Here is a 23,455-nt window from a genome sequence, read left to right on the forward strand (position 1 = left end):
ATCTGGTCCTTTTTCTCTGTGGATGTGAGAAAGAGCATTCATTGATTGCTTATTCAATTTTTTTTCTAAGACTATATCATATAAATCCTCCATTTCTTATTATATAGTCTACTAAAAGATATGTTTAGTCAGTATTGCTGGTTTACACTATTTCTTTTTAGAGTTTTATGCCCTAATACATAAGTTTTTATAAAAGTGTTATTTACAGCTGATATACACACACACACACAGTGTGTGTGTGTGTGTGTGTGTGTGTGTGTGTGTGGTTTTTATTTACATTCAATAATCTCATGTCTCACTTTCCTAAAATTCTATTCCGGTCTTTACCTTATTTTTTTTGTTTGTTTTTTGTTAGATTTATCTAGTTCTGAAAGGGATAATTGAAGTCTTCCATTATTAGTTTTATAGTCTATAACTCCCTGTGAGTTAACTTTTCCTTTAAGTATTTAGACTCTATGGCATTTAGTGAATATATATTTACTATTGTGTTCATTCATTGTCTGTGGTATCTATTAGTGAAATTTAATTTTCTTATTTATCTCTTTTAATTAACTCTGTTTTTGCTGTTGTCTTGTCTAAAATAATAATTTTTACTACTGCTATTTTTACTTCAGCTGAAGAATAATTGATTTTGTGCCAGCTCCTTATCTTAACTCCATGAGCATCTTTCTAATTTATCTGGTTTTTTGTAAACAATTTGTTGAATTTTGCTTTCTAATCCATCCTGCTATCCTTTTCCACTTTATGAGTGAGTTCATGCCATTAACATTCACAGATATTATCATTAATGGTGTATTTCTTTCCACCCTATTCTCTTATACTCTTCCTTCTCTTTGTTTCCCTCTGCTTCTTTACAAATAAAAGGTTGGTGCTCTAGGTTTGTTGCAGTTTGCTTTTGATTCTCTGCACTTCTTCTCTTTGCCTCACTCAGAGAACAAGCCTGGACTCTTATCCTTTCTTTCCTTTTAAACCCCTCATAGAGAGCCACCCTCCTTAGTTAGATTTTATATTGCTCAGAACTGACCCCTACCTTAATCTAGAGTCCCTCTTACCCTCCTCACCCATCTCTTCCTTCTCTCTTTTTCCTTTTGTGTGAAATGTATTTCTGTAGAGAGATTTGAGTCCCTCATTTTTCCTATCCTTTCATTCTTTTTATCCATGCTTTTACTTTTGTACTCCAATTATTTAAGAGAATTTCTGCCTGCTTCCCCCCACCCCCCAGTGTATTTCTCTTCTTCTGACTTTCCATTCTTCTTTTATGATCATCAAGGCATAGCTGAACCATGTTCATGGACTCTCTTTTATTAGACTCCCTCTATGAACACTGATAATTATAGAATTCAGAGGATACATATATCATCTCCTCATATTAGAATGTAAATAGTGTTTCCTTTAGGCTCATGATTATTTATTCCTGTTTATCTTTTTTTTATATTTCTCTTGACTCTTGTTGCCTTTCAGTGTTTCTAAGAAACACTGGTCTTTTTATTAGGAATTCTTGGAAAGTCCTCTATTTCATTAAAAGTCCACTTTCAGTACCAGCACCATTTTCAGCAGCCTCCCAAGTATGAACAGAACAGAAAAGGATATACAAAGATAATGGTGGTCTGTAAGATTCTGTATCCAAAGGAGTACCTATAAGGAAGCTCCTGGGTAGCCAGAAAGTCCAAGAATGTTTAAAATTTCACAGCATGGTCCTTGGAAGGCCTGGAGAGAAACAGCAACGAGTGTGGTATGTCAGTGCTCAAATTGGAATAGCCCCAGCCCCAGAGGGCTCCAAGTTTCCTCTACTCTTGTGTTCCAGTCACTATTCCAGTGCTGTAGAGTCATGAAGGTGCAGCATCCTAAACCTTGTAGATACAAGGAAAAGTGAATCCAAGGAGCAAGAAGTCCATGCAAGAACGTCAGTAACTCTAAGGCAACACAAAACAAGGAGAGACATGTCACATAAAAATCACAGTCAAGGCCCCTATTCAGGAAATAAAGATGGAGAGATGAACAAAGACTGAACAGTATAAAAAAGGACTGTAGATCTAAAAATATACCCAAATGAAGGAAACAAGAATTTAAGTACCCACTATACCAAGTACTTTACAAATATTATCTCATTTGATGCTCACAACTCCGGGGGATAGGTGCTATTATTACTCTCATTTTACAAGGTAACTGAGGCAAACAGAAGTTCAAGTGATTTTTTCAGAGACATAAAGCCTAGTAAGTTTCTAAGACCAGATCTGGATTAAAGTCTTCCAAACTCTAGGCCTAGCTAGTGCTCTATCCATTGTGCCACCTAGTAGTTTTGTAACAAATACAAGTTGTGACTCAAGATGGAAAAAAAAGAGATTTTTCCACAAGTACTACATGAATACATAGAAGAAATGAAGGAAGAGACAAAAATGAAATAAAAGCTCTAAAGAAAGGAATTGGAAAGGAAAAAATACTTTAGAAGAGGAAGAGATAAATCTTAACTATGTAATAATCCCCTTTAACATAGAATGAAGCTAATGAAAAACAATAGGTTCATGAAATAGCAAAAATATAAAAAATGAAGTTTTTTAATAGAAGAAAGTGTAAGATGTCTGATATAACAAACAAATTTCCTGGACAACTGTTCAGGGAGGATAATTTAAGAATCATTGATCTCTTGAGAAACCACGATTTAAGACAAACAAACAAAAAGCCTTGATATTTTTTCAGAAAAAAAAGTAGTAAATGAAAATTGTGCAGATCTATTAGAACCAGAGGGCAAAGTGAAGATAGAGAGAACCTCTGAGTACCTCCATAATTTAAAAAAAACCTAAAAGGAAAAGTCTCAGCAACATCATAACGAAAACCTACAGCTCCCATGTCAAAGAAAAATATTCCAAGAATCCAGAAAGAAATAGGTCAAGTACTAAAGAAACACAGGATCATATAAGACCTGTAAGCTCCTACTCAAAATGAGAGGTTTTCAAATACATCATTCTAAAAGTAAAAATATTAAATTTATAAGCAACAAGATCTTACCCTGAAAAGTTTTGTTTATCATCCTACACTAGGGGAAATGGACCTTTAATTGGAATAGAGGATTTTTAAACATTTCTGATGGAAAGAACAGAGCTATGTTGGAATTCTGAAATACAAGAGAAACAAAGAAAGAAGTGACAAAAGACAGTACTTCAGAGAACTTGGGCAGGTTGAAGTGAGCAAAAGTAGTAGAACGATTTTTACAGTAGCAACAATATTGAAAAGAACACTACTGAAAGAATGCAACTGTTCAATAATATTGAAAGAATACAATTTTGAAAGACTTAAGAACTGCAGTCATTATAATGACTAACCATGTCTCCAGAAGGCTGTGATAATATATGTTTTCTAACCTCCTAACACAGAGGTGATGAAATCAAATAGCAGAAAGAAACATAGCTTTTTGGACATGGCAGTTGTGTGTATTTAATTTACTGTGTTCTTTGTAGTATCAGGTATTTTGTGCATATGTGGAATGAGCTTTGTTTCATGTTTAAGTGCAAAATAAAAATAAAAGCCCACATTTTCATTCTCTCTTGATGTGGGAAGCCTCTACTCTTTTTTAATCACACCTGGATATTTTACCCCATATTTAATATGATTAGATAGCATATACATCAACAACTATGGAACTAAACCCTATCTAGGATTAAAGGCATGCCCATCAAGTATGTAGATTATGCAAAGCTAAGAATAACTAACATATACTGTCTGAAAGAGTAAGGATTGAAAAGAATCTTGAGAGAATATGACATTGAGCTTAATCTACAAGGATGAAATTCAGTAGGGATAAATGTAGATTCTTATGCTCAGGTTTAAAAAGAAAAACTTCACATGGACAAAACAACACTTTGAAAAACTTTAGAAGTCTAGTGAACTGCAAACTCAATATAAGATATCAGAATGATATTGCAGTCGAAAAAGCTAATAAGATCTTGGATTGTATTTGAATGTTTATTGATTAGGAATAGGGAGATAGTCATTTCAATTGTGTCTGATTCTTCATGACCTCATTTGGGGTTTTCTTGGCAAAGATACTGGAGTAGCTTGCCAGTTCCTTCTCCAGCTCTTTTACAGGTGAGGAAACTGAGGCAAACAAGGTTAAGTGACTTGCCCAGAATTACATAGCCAGTAAAGTGTCTGAGGGTAGATTTTAATTCAGGTCTTCCTGACTCCAGGCCTGGTGTTTTATCTACTGTGCACTACCTAGTTGTCCAGGGAGGTAACCGTCCTATTGTGTTCTGTCCTGGTCAGACCACAATTGAAGTATTGTGTTCAGTTCTGAATATTACATTTTAGGAAGGACATTGATAAATTGGAGACTGTCCAGAAGAGGGAGATGAGAATATTAAAGGGCCTTGAGCCCATGTCAAATGAGAATTGTTTGAAGGATAAAAGAACCTTGATCCTGAAGAAGAAAACACTAGGAGAATAGATGGCAGACATATTCAAGAATTTTCGAGGGCTGTCATGTGGAATGTTGATAAGATTTGTTCTTTTTTGCCCTAGCGAGCAGAACTAGGAACAGTGTATGGGGAATGGCAAAGGGGGCATATTTAGTCGTGACATCAGGGGGAAATCTTAATAATTGGAGCTGTCCAGAAATGAGACGGATGCTTTAGGAGAAATGATGTGTTCCCCCAAATTGGAGATCTTTAAGTGGATGCTAGAAGACCCATAAGTTGCACTATGTCAGCATTGTACTCTCAACACCAGTTAGGACTGATATCCTCTTTTTATTTCCTTTTTGCCCTAAAAGATCTGGGCAGTTTTGTGTTTTCTTGAAATGTGGTGTCATAGTTCTTTTTTTCTCATGACTTTCAGATAATGAGAAATGATTTGTAACTTTTCTCTCCTTGATCTCTCCTTGATGATTAATTGATCCTTGATTAGCTTTTTAACTTGATCAATATCTAGAAGACTTAGCTTTTCTTTGATCCATTCTATTTTCAAGGAGTTTGTTAGTCAAGCAAGACTTTAATAATTTCCCTACCAAGCTGTTAATTACCTTTCCATTTCATTCTTCCATAGCCCTTATTTCTTTTCCATCTTTTTACTTGTGTTCTCATTTCACTTAAACATAAAATCATTCTTAATGCTTTTTTAAAGCTCTTGTAATCATCTTTTTCAGTAATTCTCGAGGACTTTGTAGCCAAGCTCCTTTTTCTTTGAAGCTTTGTAGATGTTTTAGATTCATTCTCTTCTTATGGCTATGTCTTGAGTGTCCCTGTCATCACTGGATCTCCTGGCGTTGGGGTCCTTTTTTTTTATTCGCTTATTCTTCCAGGCTACTTCCTGATGTTGGTCTTCATGTTAGACTTGAGCTCTGCCCACTTTTGAAGGGAACACGTGGCTGAATTGGAATCCTCTTGAGTCTTGTTATGGCTTATTCGAGGTACTAAATGCTGTTTTATTCCAGAATCTCTGGGTCAGCTGAGGTTGGGGACTTCCAAGCTTTTAAAGTCCCAGAGTGGTCCGATGATGGCCTTCTCTGAAATTTCTTGACCTGGTTTTGTGACTGAACAACACACTTGTGGGCTTTTTTGTTCTATTTTAAGTTTCAGTAGACTACTTATGGACTCAGTCACTATTAGCTAGCCAGAAAATACTTCTGGTTCTGAGTGACAAAACTGAAGGCTTCCCTTTGGTCTAAGAGTCTTGTCCTGTAGGCTTTAGTGAGCTCATGGCTTAAAGTGAGATCACACTCCACTCCTGGAGTCCGAGTTAAACAGTTGCTACTTGCTTCTCATTTTAGAATCTTTTACCACACCTTATTCCAGACCACTACCCCTAGGTGCAGTTCCCCTCCCAGTCTACCCTTAGTAAAAGTCAGAACTATCAGGAGACACATCTTCCTCCAACCTTCTCAAGATCAAATACCTCTGTGTTGGTCTGAAACCTGTCTTAGGAACTAAGTGGTACAATGAATAGAGTGCTGGACCTAGAGTCAAAAATATCTGAGTTCAAATCCAGCCTCAGATACTTAGCAACAAGTGTGACCTTGGATGAATCACTTAACTTCTGTTTGCCTCAGTTTCCTCACCTGTAAAATAGGAATAATAGCACCTACCTCACAGGATTGTGAAGATCAAATGACATAATATTTGTGAAGTGCTTAGAACAGTGTCTGGCACATTTTGTTGTTTAGTCAATCAGTCGTGCACAACCCTTAGTGATCTCATTTGGGGATTTTTTGGCAAAGATACGGGAATGGTTTGCCATTTCTTTCTCCAGCTCATTTTACAGATAAGGAATGGAGGCAAACAGGGTTAAGTTACTTGCCTAAGGTCACACAATTTGTAAGTGTCTGAGGTTAGATTTGAATTCAGGTCCTCCTCACTCCAGGGCCAGCACTCTATTCACTGTACCCCCTAGTTGCCTGGCACATGGTAGGTGCTTAATAAAATGTTTATTTTCTCCCTTCTTGAGCTAGTGTACAGCCTCAGCCCTCTTTCAGTCCCTATGTAGTGAGACAAATGAAAAGCCCAAGAGACAGTTTCTGGGTAATTAGTAATCATTTTAATAATTAAGCCTGCTGGTAATCAATATAGCAATGGTCAATGGTTTCTCTTGGTAATGAAAGATGAAACCACGGAGTTCACTGAATGCTTAAGTACCTTTGGAAAAGGGATGCCTCTGACAGGTGAAAATCAACCCTGGTTAGTGAAAAGCTAACGAGGTGGGGTGGGCTTGATCATAAGACTCAGTCGCCTCCAGCAATCTGGACAAATGATCCATTTCCTCCAGACCATTTTTGGTTGGTTGTCTTCATGAGCTGGGTTACCCTAAACTCCAAAGAAGAGGGGTACAAGGACATGGGCTTAATGTTTTGGGGATGGAATTCACCTAGATTACATTCTGTTTATATAGAAGTAAGATCTCCTAGTTAGATGAAGTCCCATTCAAGATCAAGGAGCATGTTCCAGGAGGATTTGGACAATGTCATCTGTCAACTTTGTCCTTCAAAGACTGGTTAAATGACCTATAGACACTGATGACTGAATGAGGAAATAAAGAGAAAAATCCCCAATCCTAATTTTATAATTGTTAATTATATAATAGAATAGAAAAATATAATATATTATTAGAATAGAATAGAAATATATATTTCTATAATATAATATATTAGAATAATAGAAAAATATCCCTCAATAGGAAAACCCCATTTAGTCATTCCCCAGAGTCTGTAGATCTCTTTCTCTTTGTTTTCCTATGCCTAATATCACTGAATTTTTTTTTATTTCCTGCAAGAGTTTATCTAGTGCATTTTCTAGATCTTACCTATTTATGTCAAGGGAATCACTATCCAACCTATCACCCAGGTTTACATCCTTAGTATCGTCTTCATCTCCTCCCTCATCTCGTGTATCCAGTAAGTTTCTGGATTCTTTCTGTCTGTTACCACAACACTTCTTAGAAATCTCTCCTTTTCTCCACTTGCACAGATGTTACTCCAGTGTAGGACCTCCTTGCCATTTACCTCGATGATAGTCTCCTAATTGGTTTCTCCCCTTTCTAATCCATCTTCCACATAGGTGCCTAACTGATTTTTCTGAAAAATGAGTCTGACCAAGGTATTTCTTAATAAACTATAATATCTGGGGCGGCTAGGTGGCACAGTGAATAAAGCACTGGCCCCTGAGTCAGGAGGACCTGAGTTTGGTTCCAGCGTTAGACACAACACCGACACACAAAAACTAGCCTTGTAACCTTGGGCAAGTTACTTAACCCCACTTGCCCTCCAAAAAGGCAATAAATAAATAAATAAACAAACTATAATATCTTTCTATTATCTATAAATCACTCTTGGCCTTCCAACCTTTATATATATCTCATTCCTCTACACACAATACAGTCCAGCCAAACTGTCCTTGATATTTCTCATATATGACATGGCAAGTTCTGTCTTCAGATCTTTGCAATGGCTGTCCCCAGTGCCTGGAAAGCTCTCCTTTCTTTCCTCTATTTGTTTCAAGTGCCTTCTTCTACATGAGATGTTTCCTCATCCTTCCCAGTGGCTAGTAGGCCCCCTTTCCCCAGAGCTACCTTGTACCCATTTATATCTATTTTGTATACACCAATAGATGATCATGTTGTTTCAGTAGCTAGACTACAAGCTCCCTGAAGGCAGAGACCTCTCACTTTTATATTTATTTTCAGAGTGCCTAGCTTAGTACTTGGCATAGAGTAGCTATCTCATAAATGCTTGCTGATTGATTGCTATTTGAGCTACAGTGTCTAAGAAAAATTTGCTATACTAAGTTAGAATTGTAGCAGGTTACTCTGATTTTCTTTACCTTTTTATGATCTTAGTTAACCCCATCCCAGTGGCTCATCTTGTCATGGAGGTGCTTTTGGTCCTGAAGGCTATCCCTGTCCTACAAAACTGGAAAGCCTGCAGGAAGTGAAGGACTTAGATATATGTCTCTGAGGACTTCCTAGTTAAGTTCAAAGAGATGCCCATCACCAGGTTGGTGGAAGGGTGATGAATGGGCATTATCACAACAATTCAAGAAGGCTGTTTACTAAATTATAGAGGGGTTCTCATCTGAGTTAGAGGAATTCCCCATGCTGTTAAAATACTGTTTCAATTCCATAAGTGGAATATGTATCATTCTATTTCTAATTAATCTTTTTTATATGTAAATGTCCTCAGCACTTGAGAAATACCATTATGATTATGTTAGAATTATTAAGTATAAACATGGAAAAATTGCTTGAATAGTGTCGCAGATTTGTTTTGTAGTGCTTGTAGAACAACAACAAAAACATGCCAGTCTTTTTGCCCAACTAGTAAAGAAATATGTGGGTTTTTTTAGGATGTGACCTAAAATGGAAGAACTTAGATCACAAGACACCAAGAAATGTTGCTAAAGAAGGCGGCTTCAAGGCAGCATCCAAAGAAATACGCAAAGCTGAGCGAATTGCCAAAAAACTAGCCAGGCCTGGAGTGAAAAATCCAAATCCACTCTGGGCTGTCAGATTACATGACTGGTCTTATGAACATGAAAACAAATTGCGAGATGCCTTTGCTCCTATGGATCGTGGTGATGGAACTTTAACTAAAGAAGATTTCGTGATGGTGCTTGAGGATATGCAGACCTTAGCAAGCACTGAACAGCTAGTCCTTCTTGCTCAGCATCATGAAAAGAGCCGAGGAGCAGGTGTTAACATTAATGAATTCCTTAAAGGAACCAGATATTTGCAAAAGTCCTTTGTGCTGGGATCCTATGGACCCAAGAAAAAGAAGGGAAGGGGCAAGAAGGGCAAGAAAGGAAAGTTTGTCCTTCCTCTTCCAGTCTGCTATATTCCTGACAATGTGTTTCAACGCCGAAAGGAGGGTGGGCCACCTTATTATATGATTGAAACTTACCAAAACATTACTGACTGCAGTAGATTTAATCGAGATCTTCCACCCAGGCATCCCATTCAGGATGATTCTTCCTGGTATACTGAGGACTTTGGAAAAGCATACTGCAATATTAATTATATCACCAAAGCTGGAGATCTGGCATCCCTAAAAAAAGCATTTGAAGCAGGAATACCAATAGATATGAAGGACAGGTTTTATAAAACTCCATTAATGGCCGCATGTGAATGTGGAAACATAGACGCTGTGAGATTTCTTCTTGAAAGGGGGTATGTTACTTTGGTGAAGCTTTTTCTGGTCATCAATCTTCAAGATCAAAAGAAATTGTGATAAAAATTAAGGTATCAATAATTCCACTCTAGAATTTGACTAATTTCCTGTGATAGTAATGGCAATTAAAGATTCCCCTGTATTGGCTTGGTTTTCAAATTGATTGTATTAAAACCCAGAGCTTGTTAATCCCACCTGTGGGATGGACTTTTTGATGTGAAAAGAAAGTCCTGACTGGGAGGAGCTGGTGACGTAGATTTGGAGAGACAAGAGAGAGGCGGAAGTTCTTTTTGGAAGCAGCACCTCGTGTAGAGGGAGAGACTAAGAGATTGCTGGTGGCCGCTTTGAATTGCCCTGGACTTTTGAGACCTGCCCCCTGAGCTGCCAAGGACTGAGGAGACATGGCTGTTTTGCTGGTACTTTGTCTGTCTGTTTTGATGTTATTTTGCCAGATTTGTCCACTGGTGAAAGACTGTCCTGTTGAAGAAGTCCTGGAACCTGGCATTTGGTTAAGAAGGCCTGAGACTGTCCTGCAGACAGAGAGTGAATACTGTCCACTGGTGAGGGACAGTACTGAGAGTGAATACTGTCCACTGGTGAGGGACAGTACTGTTGTTGCAGGGGTCTGGAGACTGTCCGGCAGACAGAATGAATACTGTCCACTGGTGAAGGACAGTGCTGTTGTTGCAGGGGTCTGGGAGCCTTTCTGTTGGTTTAGAAGCCCTGAAGAAGGATTTTCTTGTTGTATGTTTACAGAAATCCTGGGAGAGGGCTTTGCTAATGTGTTCAGGGGTTCTAGGACTGTCCTACAGACAGAGGATAAATTCATGAAGGGACTGGCAATGTATCTTATGGCCTTGCTAAGCCTTGTCTCCCCAGGAACTAAGATTGCTGAGAACTTGCCTCGTGTCAAGATGAAGAAAAGACCTCCATTTGGGTATTAAGTGCTGTGTTTAAACTTGATGTAACTCTGGGGTAGATTCAATTGTGATCCAGGGGTGGGGAACTTTTGACCTTTTTGTGTTCTATGGTTGAGCAAATGAATGTATTTTACTTATGTTTGGAAACTAATCTCCATTTGAGAAGAGGGGCTTTGTGGTGGACTTAATTAAGGTATAGCCTAGGGGTGGAGAAGTATTTGGAACAGAGACTTTGTAATTGATTGAATGATTGGAAAGTCCTGGGGTGGGGTAGGCCTTGGAGATGATTTAATCACACTTAGTAAATGCTGTATTTTGAATGATGTCATGTTTTGATCTTCTCTGTTCTGGGTTTGTTACTGAATAAAATAGAGAGCACCTATGCTGGTATTTTGAACCTGGGAAGTTGCCTTTGCTTGGTATTACATTACATTTCCCTAAAAGCATCTTGTTTTTCAGTTCTAATTCCCTGCTGGACCTCCTCTGGGTAATTGATTAAATTCATGAGTACAAGAGATACTTCAAATCCTTTTGCTCTCTAAAGATCTAGAGAGCCCACAAAACCAAAGGAGAATTTAGTTCTGGACTTCTTTTGTGATCAGTAGGTAGTCTGTGGCTTACTCTGTTGTGGAATAGTAGACTCCCAGCACTCTGGTGAAAGAGTATACCACTTGTTGGAAAGACCCATTCCTCACCCCACCCCCAGCCTAAGGTTCCATGTAGCATTAAGGAGGTCAAGGAGCTAGAACATAATGTTTCCAGACCACCCCAACCCAGCTGGTTAACTATCAGGACCACTAAGTGGTAGGGGGAAGCTCCTTTTGGAGATGTCGGTTTGTTTTGGGTTTGTTTTTTTTTTTTTTTTTGAGACACTCCAGTCAATTCAGACAAGATGTGAACTATTTTTTCTCTCTCTAAAACACATTTTTCCTTTCAAAATAGTCCCTCCCTTCTGTTTACTTGAATGAAACTGTATTTTCCTTGCTGAATCCCAACATGTTTTTTTAGTTTCAAAGATGCTACTAGAATGAGAAACAGGGTCCTTAGGATCCTGCTTTATCTTCCTGGGGAGATAAAAGGAGGGGGAAAGAAGTGTGTGTAGTAACATATACTGAAAAGAACATTGGATTGGTATACAGAGAACCTGGGTTCAAATACTGACTCTTCTAGTTACTGGCATCATGACCTGTGTGACATTGAATCCTGAGGTTGGACTAGGTGATCTTTCCACCTCTAATGCCTATATGACTGTCTGGTATGAAGTTGAAAAGACAACCCTCTACCAGACATTCTTTGGCGTATGGAATAGACAGGCTAGAGTAATGACAATAGCCATATTTATCCATTCTGCACTTAGGTATATATACACAATATATCTTGACTAATTGCTATGTTTTCTGCAATGTGATTTTGGGAACTAAAAGTACATGAAGTACCCAATTCCCACTTATAGAGTACAGGTAACCACTTGTAGCAGCAAGCACCCTAGCATACCCAGGGTGGCTGCCAACACAAGTTCATAGCCATATGTAGCAGCAAGTACCCTAGCATACCCAGGATGGCTGCTTGCACAGGTTCCTAGATCTGTTTTTCTAAAGGAAAGCAACTCAAAATGGGTTAACAATCTTGCTTTAATCAAACATATGTCATTTACCTAGTTCAGGGGATAAAGGTCAGCACCCCAAACTTCAGAGAATATGAACAAGTTACAAGCAGACAACAAAAACATAGAAACATCAACAGACAAGCTTCCAGCTGTCTGACCATTACATCTATAACTAATCAGTTACCAGAGAGGGAAGCACCAACATCCGGGTTTTCAAAGCCAGGGGTACTCAACGGCTGCCCAGAGTCTCATCTGGTCAAATCACACAACTCTTCACAAAATGAGCCCCAAAACAAAACCTCACATCAGGGTATATATAGCCTTCTCTTGGCTCAGAGAATATCACAGCCCTCTTGACCCACTGCCCAATCACAAAGCACCAAGGTATGGGCATTCCTGAAAAACAAGCCTCCCACCACAGGCTCCATGTGACCACATTCAGCCTATTAGGGGGCAGAGTATATTTTCAAATCAAGGAAGGTTCTCAGAGTCACTTAAGCCTATCAAAGGGCCTAGGGGCAGGGAAGATCTTGGATTCCCATTCCCATAACATCCAGCCCAAGATCTTTCATGCCCGTTACATAAGCAATTTGCTTGTTGCTAACACTACCTCCCACTCCTCCTTGTCCCACTGAGCTAGAGAGGCATTAGTTATAGATACAGTGATGGATTGTTAGTTGTCTAAAGACCAGACTAGGAGTTAAGGAACTAAATTCCTAGAGGCTCATCACCAGACTGGCTCTAGGATAGTAACTTTGGGGTAAGCAGCAACTCTAAAAAAATCTATATGTTATATTCTAGGGAAACTGTGTCAGTGGAGGGAGGACTCATACCCATAGAATCACAGCTCCCTGAAGTACTGAAATAAATAATTTTGGAAAATAAAATTTATTCATGCCCTACCTGCCTCATAGTTGTATTGTGAGATTCAGATGACAGAACACACATGAAAGAGCTTTGGAAAAGATAATAGTCATCTGCCATTGAGGAAATGGGTAAAGAACTGAATGTGGAAGCAGGAAGGTCCGAGTTCAGACTCTATCTGTATGGGCCTTATCATTTACCCTCTTATAGTCTCAGTTTCCTCATCTATAAAAGTGAAATATATTATACCTACCTCACAGGGCTGTTGTGAGGATAATCCCATGCTAATATGTGTAAAACACTGAAAACTGGAAAGCCTTAAATCCTCATAAGAATGTTAGCTGTTATTATTATTACTTTAAACACTATATATTTAATTTTTGTAAGTAAAATACCATGATTAATAACTACAGAAATATACAGATATGTTTATTAATGAGTTAATTTTTTAGTAGAGAATAGTTTCATTGCAGACCATGTGTAATCTATTTGACAGTAGCCTTTATGAGAGAATACAGATTTGAAACTAAAACGTTGTACATGGGAATAGATATAATGAAGAATTATTTTTTTTAAAGTAGCAGAGTGTAAGAAAAAAATAAAATTGATTTGTTCTTATTGTGGATTTCCCATGAGCTCTGATTTACATCTTTATATATATATATGGGTATACACATATATAAATGTCAAAATGCATGTATATGTGAGCATTCACGTGGATATGTATATAGGCATTTGTATGCATAGTGTATTATATGCATATATGTGTGTACACATGTGTGCATGCAAACATATACATGCATACATACTTGAAGCAATTAGCAGCAATATGGTGAAGTAAAAAAAAAACCACTGACTTCAGATCAAAATAACCAGTTATACTCATGATTTGAGTACTTACTAGTTTCAAGACTAAGAACAAATCTTTTAATTTCTGATCCTTAGTTTCTTTATCGTGTAATGGGGATAATATATCTGTTTTGCTTGCCATTTGGGGTTATTGTACAGAAAATACTTCATAAATTATAAACTATCATATAAACATGAGCTGTTACTCTCTTGTCATGTAGCAGACTTGAGAATAAAGACAAAGGCAAAGAAAAAGAAAATAAAAATTAAAGGTAGCTTGTAGTACAGAATATTTTAAAAATCATAATGTAAATTAAAAGTCCATAAAAATTTGTGGCAAGTTATTTCACTTTAATCACAACTTCCCTAGTTTGAAAAAGTTTCATAAAAATTGGAAGAAATAATCTTGTTCAGGCATTTAGTTGTGTTTTACTCTCCTTGACCCTATTTGGGGTTTTATTGGCAAAGATACTGGAGTGGTTTGCCATTTCCTTTTCCAGATCATTTTATAGATGGGAACTGAGGCAAATAGGTTAAATGACTTGCCCAGGATAAAACTACTCATAAGCATCTGAGGCTGGCTTTGAACATAGGTCTTCCTGACTCTAGACCCAGTACTCTATCCATGGTACTACACTGCTGCCTCAGATGAAATAATACTATCTTGAATGTTCATCTTAAATTTAACTTGAAAGTAACCCCGTACCATTAACTAATGCAACTTTTTTTAATAGGGCCAATGTTAATGAAACTGATAATTTCCTGTGGACTCCACTCCATCATGCATGCCATGCAGGTCAACAGGATATTGTTGAACTCCTTGTTAAGAATGGAGCCACAATAGATGCACCTTCGATCAACAACTCAACACCTTTAATGAGAGCAGTTGAAAGCTGTAGACTGGATACTGTACAATACCTAATTGACTTAGGTGCTAAATTTCAGGCTACAAACAGAAAAGGTACGTTGGAAAAATTAATTTGGAATTAGAGTTGGGCAAGGCCAATAACACTCAAGTCATCTAGCATTTTATTGCTATACAGCTGCACTTATGCAGCTTCTTGGTCATGGCTACAGACATGATCACATGAAATCTCTCTTTTCATTTTATAAGCTGTAAGAAGTGGAAACTAAAGTTTCAGTGGACTCCAGGCTTGAGTAAGGGAAATTATTGGTTCTAAGAATCTAAGGGAAGACCACCTGAGGTATTCCACACCACAAATTAATTTATTGCCAATTTTATTGAAGTTTCTTGGGAACAAATGCCACATGATAAATCTAAAGTGCTATTATTTCAGATCTTTATATATGTGAGAGTATTAATAACTTCCCAACCATAGAGATAATAAAAGAAACCTACTCTTGTTTAGGAGATGAATTGTTACCTAGTTACAGATAGTCTTTGTACCCTCTGTTAAGCTCAATAAAACTATCACAGACGAGCCAGTGCAATGTTGGGTCAGCAATTGGGTGAAAAGCATAGGCATTGTATACATTCAGTCACCTCTACTTCCAAACACACACGCGCACACACACACACACACACACACACACACACCTCTACCTCAACCTCTGTAACTATGTAACACCATTCATGTTAGGGAAGTCATCATGGTATACTGGAAAGGGCATTGGATTTGGAGTCAGAAAGTCTAGATTCTGACTCTTCCTAGACCTTGAGCAAGTGACTTGACCTCTCTTCTCCTTACTTGGTTTCTTAACCTGTGAAATGAAGTATATTGACTAAATTACCTTTAAGGTGGCACCTAACTTCAATATCCCATGATTCTTTGGGAGAGGGCAGCAACCATAGAAGGTACAGACTGTATAATACATCAATATTTTTGGCCTCCATTTTGGAGATAACTCATCAAAGAAAAGTTAGAGAAAGTTAAAGCGGGGGGAGGGGGGGAATAGAACTAGTTGTTTTAATGATGCCAATAAGTGACATTTTAAATGTATCTTAATTTTAGTAAGCTCAAGTAGCAATTCAGTATAATAGAGATCCTGAATGAAGAGGTGTGATCATTGAGATGAACACACACACACATGTACACGCGTTCACACACACATACATGCTCTGCCTTGACTGCTTTCATGTTTTTAATAGGACATAATGCTTTGGATATTGCCAAAGCCTATGCTGACTACAAAATAATTGACTATATCCAAGATAAAATGGACCGCTTGCCAAAAGTAGTAGAAACTAAAGGAAAGGCTAAACAAAAGCCACCTCCTAAACCTGCAACTCCAGTTGGTGAAGCTCATAAAGAAGAGGTAAGAAAAAAAAATATGTACAAGTTAAATGACTTGTCACCCTAGAATTTGTACAGCATTAAAAACATTCTTTATACAATGCTTGAGAAATAGTAAATATAATGAAAATTTATAATTGTATTGTAAGTAGAACAAATAAAAATATGTCCAGTTTAATAATGAAGCATTATGGGGCAGATAGGTAGCACAGTGGATAGAGCATTAGGGGGGCTTGAGTTCAAATTTTATTTCAAACACTTGACAATTACTAGCTGTGTGACCCTTGGCAAGTCATTTAACTCCAATTGCCTTGCCTACCCCCCCCCAAAAAAAGAATGAAGCATTACTGGAAATCCTCAGGGCAAGTAGAAATTGTACCGATAGTAGATCTTTATACATAAAAATGGAGAAAATAATACTGACATTCACCATTCTCTTAAGATTATTTGAGAAAACTTTTTTTTGTAAAAACATTAAATGTGAGATACTATTAATATCAATCCATTCTGCCCTTTAACAAAGTAAAAGTTAACTGGTGAAAGACTAGCATATTTTTTTTAATATGGCAGAATTAACTAATGTATTTTTTAATCCATCTTGAATTCTAAAATTTTTAAATTAAATATCAACATGGTTCAAGAAAAAAGGAAAACATTCCTATCAGGAATCACAAAAGAATTATATTTCTTCTTTTAGTCTTGTAATACTCTAAGATATATCGATAATATTCCACTGAACCTGAACTCTTGGGTCAAGAGGTATGCTACTCTGGTACACAGTTACTCTCAATATTACATTACCACACTAAGAGTTGGGTCATTAATTAATGGATGATTGTCAACCCAAAGTAATGCCTCTACTGGAGTGCAACATGAATCTATTCATCTGTTCATGTGCTGTTTAACATACATATCCATGGCATCAGAAACCAAAAAGATCTGGGGCAGACTTGAATAATGGGATGAATCTAATAAAATGTAAACCCAGTCTTGGTTTACAAAATCGATTTCACAAGTACAAAGTGGATCATGATTCATGTGAACACCTGGAGTTTTAGTAAACTTTTTTATGAGTCAATAAAATGGTATGATAACCAAAATAATCTAAGCAATCTTCATTAAGAGAAATTTAGAGTTTTAAACATGGTCAGGTATAATCGTACTGTTCTTTGCCTAGTCAAATGACATCTGGAACATTATTATGAACCACATCTGAAAAGTCATACTAAGTTCTTAATGCCAGTTTTGGGAATGAGACTGGCAAAAGTTGGAGTATATAAGGAAGAGAGAGACTACTAAGTTGATGAGGGGACTACAGAAACTGTCCCTTATGAGGAAGTAAAGAGACTTCTGGAACACATGATACCTGAGACTGTCAAGTATAAAATGAGGGGGAATCTTGATGTGAGACTGAAACAGTTAAACTGACAACCACAGTGATAATGACTCAAACATAGTAGGTGACAGATCCATGTCATATGCTAATGTAATTTCCAGTAGATAGCCAACCTCTCAACCAATGAGAAAGCACCTGGTCACAAAAGACTAGAGTGAAGCCTTTATGTAATGTGACTTTTGCTGCAACAAGTTAAAGACAAAGCCAGCTTTTCTCAAATTTGTGCAAAACCTCTGAATTGAAGCTATTTCAGCTTGAATTGGAATTTTTATTTGTTAACAGTGGAATGAAATGGTATATAATTTTATTTCTTGCTTTAGAATAGAACCTAGCATATTGTAAAAGAAAAGAAGCTACAAAACATACAAAAATACTTTCTTATAACTAATAACTTTTTTGTATTAAATTTCAGGAGTCACTGCCACCAGTTTATAATATTCCACCCATAAAGGAAGCAAAAGCACCCGCTAGGGATAATGTTGTTCACCTCAATTCCCTGATTACCAGTGGATTTACAAAGAAAGTTAACATCACATTTGTACCACGGAGAGTAAGTACTTTGACAAAAGTTAAATATTATTTTATAATTTCATACTATAATTTTTCAAATGTTCTTGAAACAACATGTGTATTGATTAAAATATTATATGGTCAACATAACCCTCATTGGTTTCATTTCGAACCTAAGATGCTTAAAGGTATCACTGGCCATTTTTACATAGCCCTACTAATCTTTTTTTGCAGATCATTATTTCTTTGTAAATTTTGAGAGTTAGTACACTTGCTCTTGTGAAGAATATAATCGAAAGAAAAGGAAAGATCCTGAATCTCTGTAGCTAACCAATATTTAAATTGTAACCTCCGGGCTTTCTGTAAATAGCACTCCTCCCAAAAAAATTCTGATGGCTAACTGGATTTTCCACTTTTCTTCCAAATATTTTGATGTTGAAGAAGATGAACTTTTTATGTTTCCAGTGCTAACAATTCCACTATTTTGCTGTGTCATCAGTTAATTTCTTGATACCAAAGCTTCCATATCTATAAATGGTCTTAATACATATGTTAATAATTTTTTAAAAATTAATAATGTTAAAATAATTTTTAAAACAATATTTTAAATGAAAAAGGAATTGTAGTTTATTGTTAAAATGGAAGAGATGATAGAATGCAAGAAAGGAACTGGATTTATAATATCATTCCTTGAAGTATTTACCTTCATTTTATTTCATGATAAGCACTCTCAATACTAGCAATATTTTATGCCATATATTTCTCTGCATAAGCTTTTAAGGTTTCTCTAGATGCTATCATGGATCTTTGAAACTATATTTGTTATATGCAATTAATTAGTATAGTCTGTTCTTCCATCTTTTGTTGATTCCCTAGTATGCTTTCCACAGCTTCAAGGTTTGGCACTTTCCCTTAAGTCCCTCACCCCATCCACCATCTCTCCCTCTTAGCTGGTGACCTCACTCCTACTTTACTGAAAAGTCCAGAAGAAGTATAGGAGCTAGAAGAGAAAGGAACCTAGAGAGGAAATTCCAGGACAGAGATGTTTAGTGACTTTTCCAAGATTATACAAGTACTAAGTGCCAGGATTTAAATGTAGGTCTGTTGATTCTAAATGTAGCACTTTCTCATGGACAGTGCAGTTTCTGTTTTGAGACCAAAGTAATCCTGTAGGCATCCTTATCTCTCTTATCTTCATTTCAACACATCTTGGTCTTCTCACAGCTCTCAGAGCAAGAGAGGTCTTATGTTCCTTCTGAAGCTAATATTTTGCTGTCTAATAATTTGTTCAAGAATGAAATCAAAAAGCATTTATTAAAGTTTCTTTCTGCCTGGCACTGCTTAGGTACTGTGGATACAAAGACATAAAGTTAATCCTTTCCTTTAATGAGTTTACATTCTATAAGAATAAGCAAGATTGGGGTGGCTAGGTGGCACAGTGAATAGAGCACCAGCCCTGAAGTCAGGAGGACCTTAGTTCAAATTCGGCCTCAGACACAGCACAAAAGCTAGCTGTGTGACCTTGGGCAAGTCACTTAACCCCAATTGCCTTCCAAAAAAAAAAGAATTAGCAAGATGAATACATATATACAGAAGTATATAGAAAATAAATTCAAGGTAATTCTTTGAGGAGAGCCCCTAACAGTTTTAGAGGATCAGGAAAGGCTACAAAATTGGAGGAAAGTTTGATATGAGCTTGAAGAAAACTTAGTTGGTTGCTTGTCCTTCATTCTTGAAGAGAACCAAAATGACTTTACCGTATTAGAGTAAGGTTACATTGTACTCCACTGTGGCTTATGAGACCAGTTGGAGCTTAGAGTGCTCTACCACAGATTAGGCACATATGAACATTTGGGGCAGATTCTCTAAAGTGGTGCTTCTCTGGTTACTTTTGAGCACAGAACCTTCTTTGATGCAGGTACATCATTCTGGGAGGTCCTTTGCTAGTGTCTCCCTTATCAGCTAATCAATTCCAAAGTTCCTCAGAGAGATCTTGAACTTAGTACTCTAAGAGGCAAAGTTAAGGAAGAAGGTAAATTCCAGGCTTGGAAGACAGTCTATGTAAAGGCACAGAAATGGGAGATTTTGTCATCTTATATTTAATTTACCCTTCCTTTTCTAGTACTTTCAATTTCATCTTTTTCTAGTAATGTCTTATATTCTGCCTTGACATGTACACAATTTACTCCATTTGGGGGAAAAACAAACAAATATTTTAATTGTCCCACCCTACAGAATCCTCATACAATAGTATCTACAATATGTACAACAGTTTTCTTTTTCTTTGCTTTCAGTGTAACTCTAAGGTCCCCTATAGATCGAATCTTTTGTAACTGTGCTTCTTGAACTGTGATCTGTTCTTGTTCATTTTCTTCATCACTCTTTCTTTTCCTATAACACCCTTTCAAATTTTGCTTCTACACCAAACATTCCTCTGAAAAAACATTAACTTATGAACTCCTTAATAAAGCCAAAGGTCTTTTCTTAATTTTCTTTTTCTTAATCTCATTTTGACATTTGGTATTTTTACTATCCTTTCCTTCTTGAAATTCTTTTCTTCCTTTTTCCACTCTAACATCTCCATGTTTGCTGGTTTCTTTTTCCACTTCCATTGCCTTTTTCCAAGGCTGTCTTTAGCTTTTTGTATCTTTTCACTCTATATTTCTTTCCTTTGGAGAGCTCACCTATTCTCAGAACTTCAACTATCACTCTTTACTCACAATCATCAAATTTACCTCTCTAGGCCTGACTCTCTCCCTGAATTCTAATTCTCCATTTCCCTACAGCTTATTCTGATGTTGCATTGTCACTTCACTTGAAACTCAGTTGTCACCCCAAAATTAAACTTACAGTCTCCTCTAAAACAGATTTTTTTCTAAATTTTTATTAGCAATTCTTTGAATTCTTTGTTTCTAAGGATATCTTTGAACTCCTTTCTTCCACCTGTAATAGACAGCAAGCAACACTGAGTCCTGGGATTCATTCTTCCTCTTTAAATCTCTCTCATTCCTACTCCAAAGATTCTAGTATAATGTTTTGTTACTTCATGCCTGAAATATTCGAACTAGCCTTTCTCAACTGAAAATGGCAATCAATTTTCTTAAGATAAAAGAGGTCTTCCCAGCGTCCGTCACATTAGAGCACTGAGGCCAAAACTTCCTTTGTCTGTGCATAAGGCTTCCTTTAACAGCAGCTGTGGATAATCTCTAGAATTTAGTTCTGCAGAGAATGAGTCCCTTATCTCCTCTTTTTTCCTTTCATTTTCCTTTTGTTCCATTCTGAATCTTAGACTTCTGAACCAGTGGCCACTTTACCAAGGGGAGCTAGTAAGAGGGTATTTGGAAGGGGAGGCAACATGGTGTGGCAGTGGGAAGAATACTGTATGACCTTGGGCTTCTACTCCTTCCCCGAACAGTTCTTCCCTTACTTGTGTCATGCAGATAATAATACCCTTCTTGCTTACTTCACAATGCTGATGTGAGGATTGCATAGTGCACCTAAAGTGTTTTGTTACTAGTTGTAAAGCACTATATTAATTGTCAGATGTACTGTAATTGTTATTGTTATCTTGTTCTTACCTTTTTTGGAAAAGTAAGATAGAAATAGTCCAAGAACAATATGATTGTTGATATTATGCTGATAATATCCTGATATCTTCCTTTCATATTTCATATTTTGTGGACCATTGCACAAGTGGTTAAAATGTCTGCTTTTCAGAAATGAAAAGGAGAGCATTAGGATTTGACCTTATCTCTAGACTCACTGAAATTATCATCAGTACAGCTACAGGAGGACAACTCATCATATTCCCACACTGTTTAGATTTCTTCCATTAGGTGTCTCTGCTTTAAAATTATTATTGTTGTTTTGTCATTCATTTAAGTTTAGATGCAAAAATTAATGATGCCTAGAGTATCTTGCCCAAAGAAAACACTTAATGAGTGTTTGTTGGATGGTGCTGGAAGTGCCCATTATCACAAAATCACTATTAAAGAATTTTTTAAGAAAAGATAAAACTCCACTAATAAAGAACTTTTTTGTAAAAAAAAAAAAAAAAAGATAAAACTCATTTGAAAGTAAATATGCATACTTTAATCTTCCTAATTTCATTATATACAAAAATTGTTCTGACCTCAGTGTTCTTTCCTTTTAGGCATGCTGTAATTATTCCTTACCTTTCTTTACAGCTCTGGAGCCCTGAAGCTACAACTGCAGAATTAGTCAAGAAAAGAGAAATGCGGCGTGAGCGTTTCACTTATGAGGTGGACTTTGAAGATTTCATGATGCCATTTCAAAAGAACTTCACTGAAAAAGCTCAAGCTATGGAAGCCTCTATGGCTTCATAAAGTACTTCCAATCTGTCTTTGGTAAATGCCTTAAGTAGCAACAATGGGAATTTAGAGAAGTTAGATGTTTCCACAAAGCCAAATCATGTCACTTTAATTTTAAGCTTCAGATTACAAATGAAAGCCAATACCCTTTAGCAGCCATAAATATTCTGTACTATAGAAGAACCATGTTATTTTTTCAATGAATCATTTTAATGCTAGTTAGATTTTTATATAATTTTAATTGATGGTTTTGTATATAAAATATATTTATCCATATAGTATATCATTATGATAATGATGATAATGATTATGATAATCAATAAATATTTATTATGCACCTGCTATGTGCCAGGCATTGTGCTAAGTGCTGGGGATATAGGAGGAGTTTATAATCTAGTGGAGACAACATATAAGCAAATATATATGTAAGCTATACACAGGATAAATAGAAAGTAATTTTAAAAAGGAAGGTACTAGAATTAAAAGCATTTAGAGGAGGTTTCCTTTAGAATGTGTGATTTGGGGAGGGGCTCTTAAAGGAAACTTTCTCACTAAAGTAAACACCAAGCATGATTACTCAAAAGTTTTCATATTTATACATAGGTACTCTTGGGAGAATGAGAGAGCTTCCACCTCTTTGCCAAACCTCAGACTAATAAAAAATAGTAACAGTACTTTTGTAATACTCTGAGATTTTTCAAAGGTCTTTATACATGTTATATCCTTTGATCATCATAACAACCACTTTATTATCTCCATTTTTCAGATGAGGAAAATAAGACCAACAAACTTGTTAGTGAGTGTCTGAGTCAGTATTCGAACTAAGGTCCTCCTACAAGGTGTAGTGACCATCTAACTGCCTTAAAGAAATGTGACTTTTTTTTCCTTTTGACTTTCTTTAACATTTAAGTGTTCACTTTCTTCCATCCTCTCCTCCCCCTTCAAGAATAAGGGGTTAGTTCAAATACCAGAACTATCAAGTTAAGAAGAAAATACTACAAGCAGCCAGAAAGTAACAATTCAGATATCAAGGAGCCACAGTCAGGATTAGAGAGGAATTAACAGTTTCAACATTGAA

General features: G+C 36.7%; 1 protein-coding gene across 2 annotated transcripts in view; it reads left to right on the top strand.

Moving 5' to 3' along the window:
- Nucleotides 1-23,110, top strand: part of ANKEF1 (ankyrin repeat and EF-hand domain containing 1) — a 62,392-nt gene extending 39,282 nt beyond the window's left edge. For both annotated transcript variants that reach the window (XM_069075406.1, XM_069075404.1), the window contains 5 exons: nt 8,826-9,645; nt 14,620-14,846; nt 15,996-16,162; nt 17,949-18,086; nt 22,234-23,110. In XM_069075406.1, the coding sequence (XP_068931507.1) occupies nt 8,826-9,645; nt 14,620-14,846; nt 15,996-16,162; nt 17,949-18,086; nt 22,234-22,392 (1,511 nt within the window). In that variant the 3' untranslated portion in view covers nt 22,393-23,110. The remainder of the gene's footprint in view (nt 1-8,825; nt 9,646-14,619; nt 14,847-15,995; nt 16,163-17,948; nt 18,087-22,233) is intronic.
- Nucleotides 23,111-23,455: the final 345 nt, after the last annotated feature.

This window comes from Petaurus breviceps, unplaced genomic scaffold (assembly GCF_028583685.1).
Source record: "Petaurus breviceps papuanus isolate PSGF00001 unplaced genomic scaffold, PetGlider_PUasm1.0 90919, whole genome shotgun sequence".
NCBI lineage: Eukaryota > Metazoa > Chordata > Mammalia > Diprotodontia > Petauridae > Petaurus > Petaurus breviceps.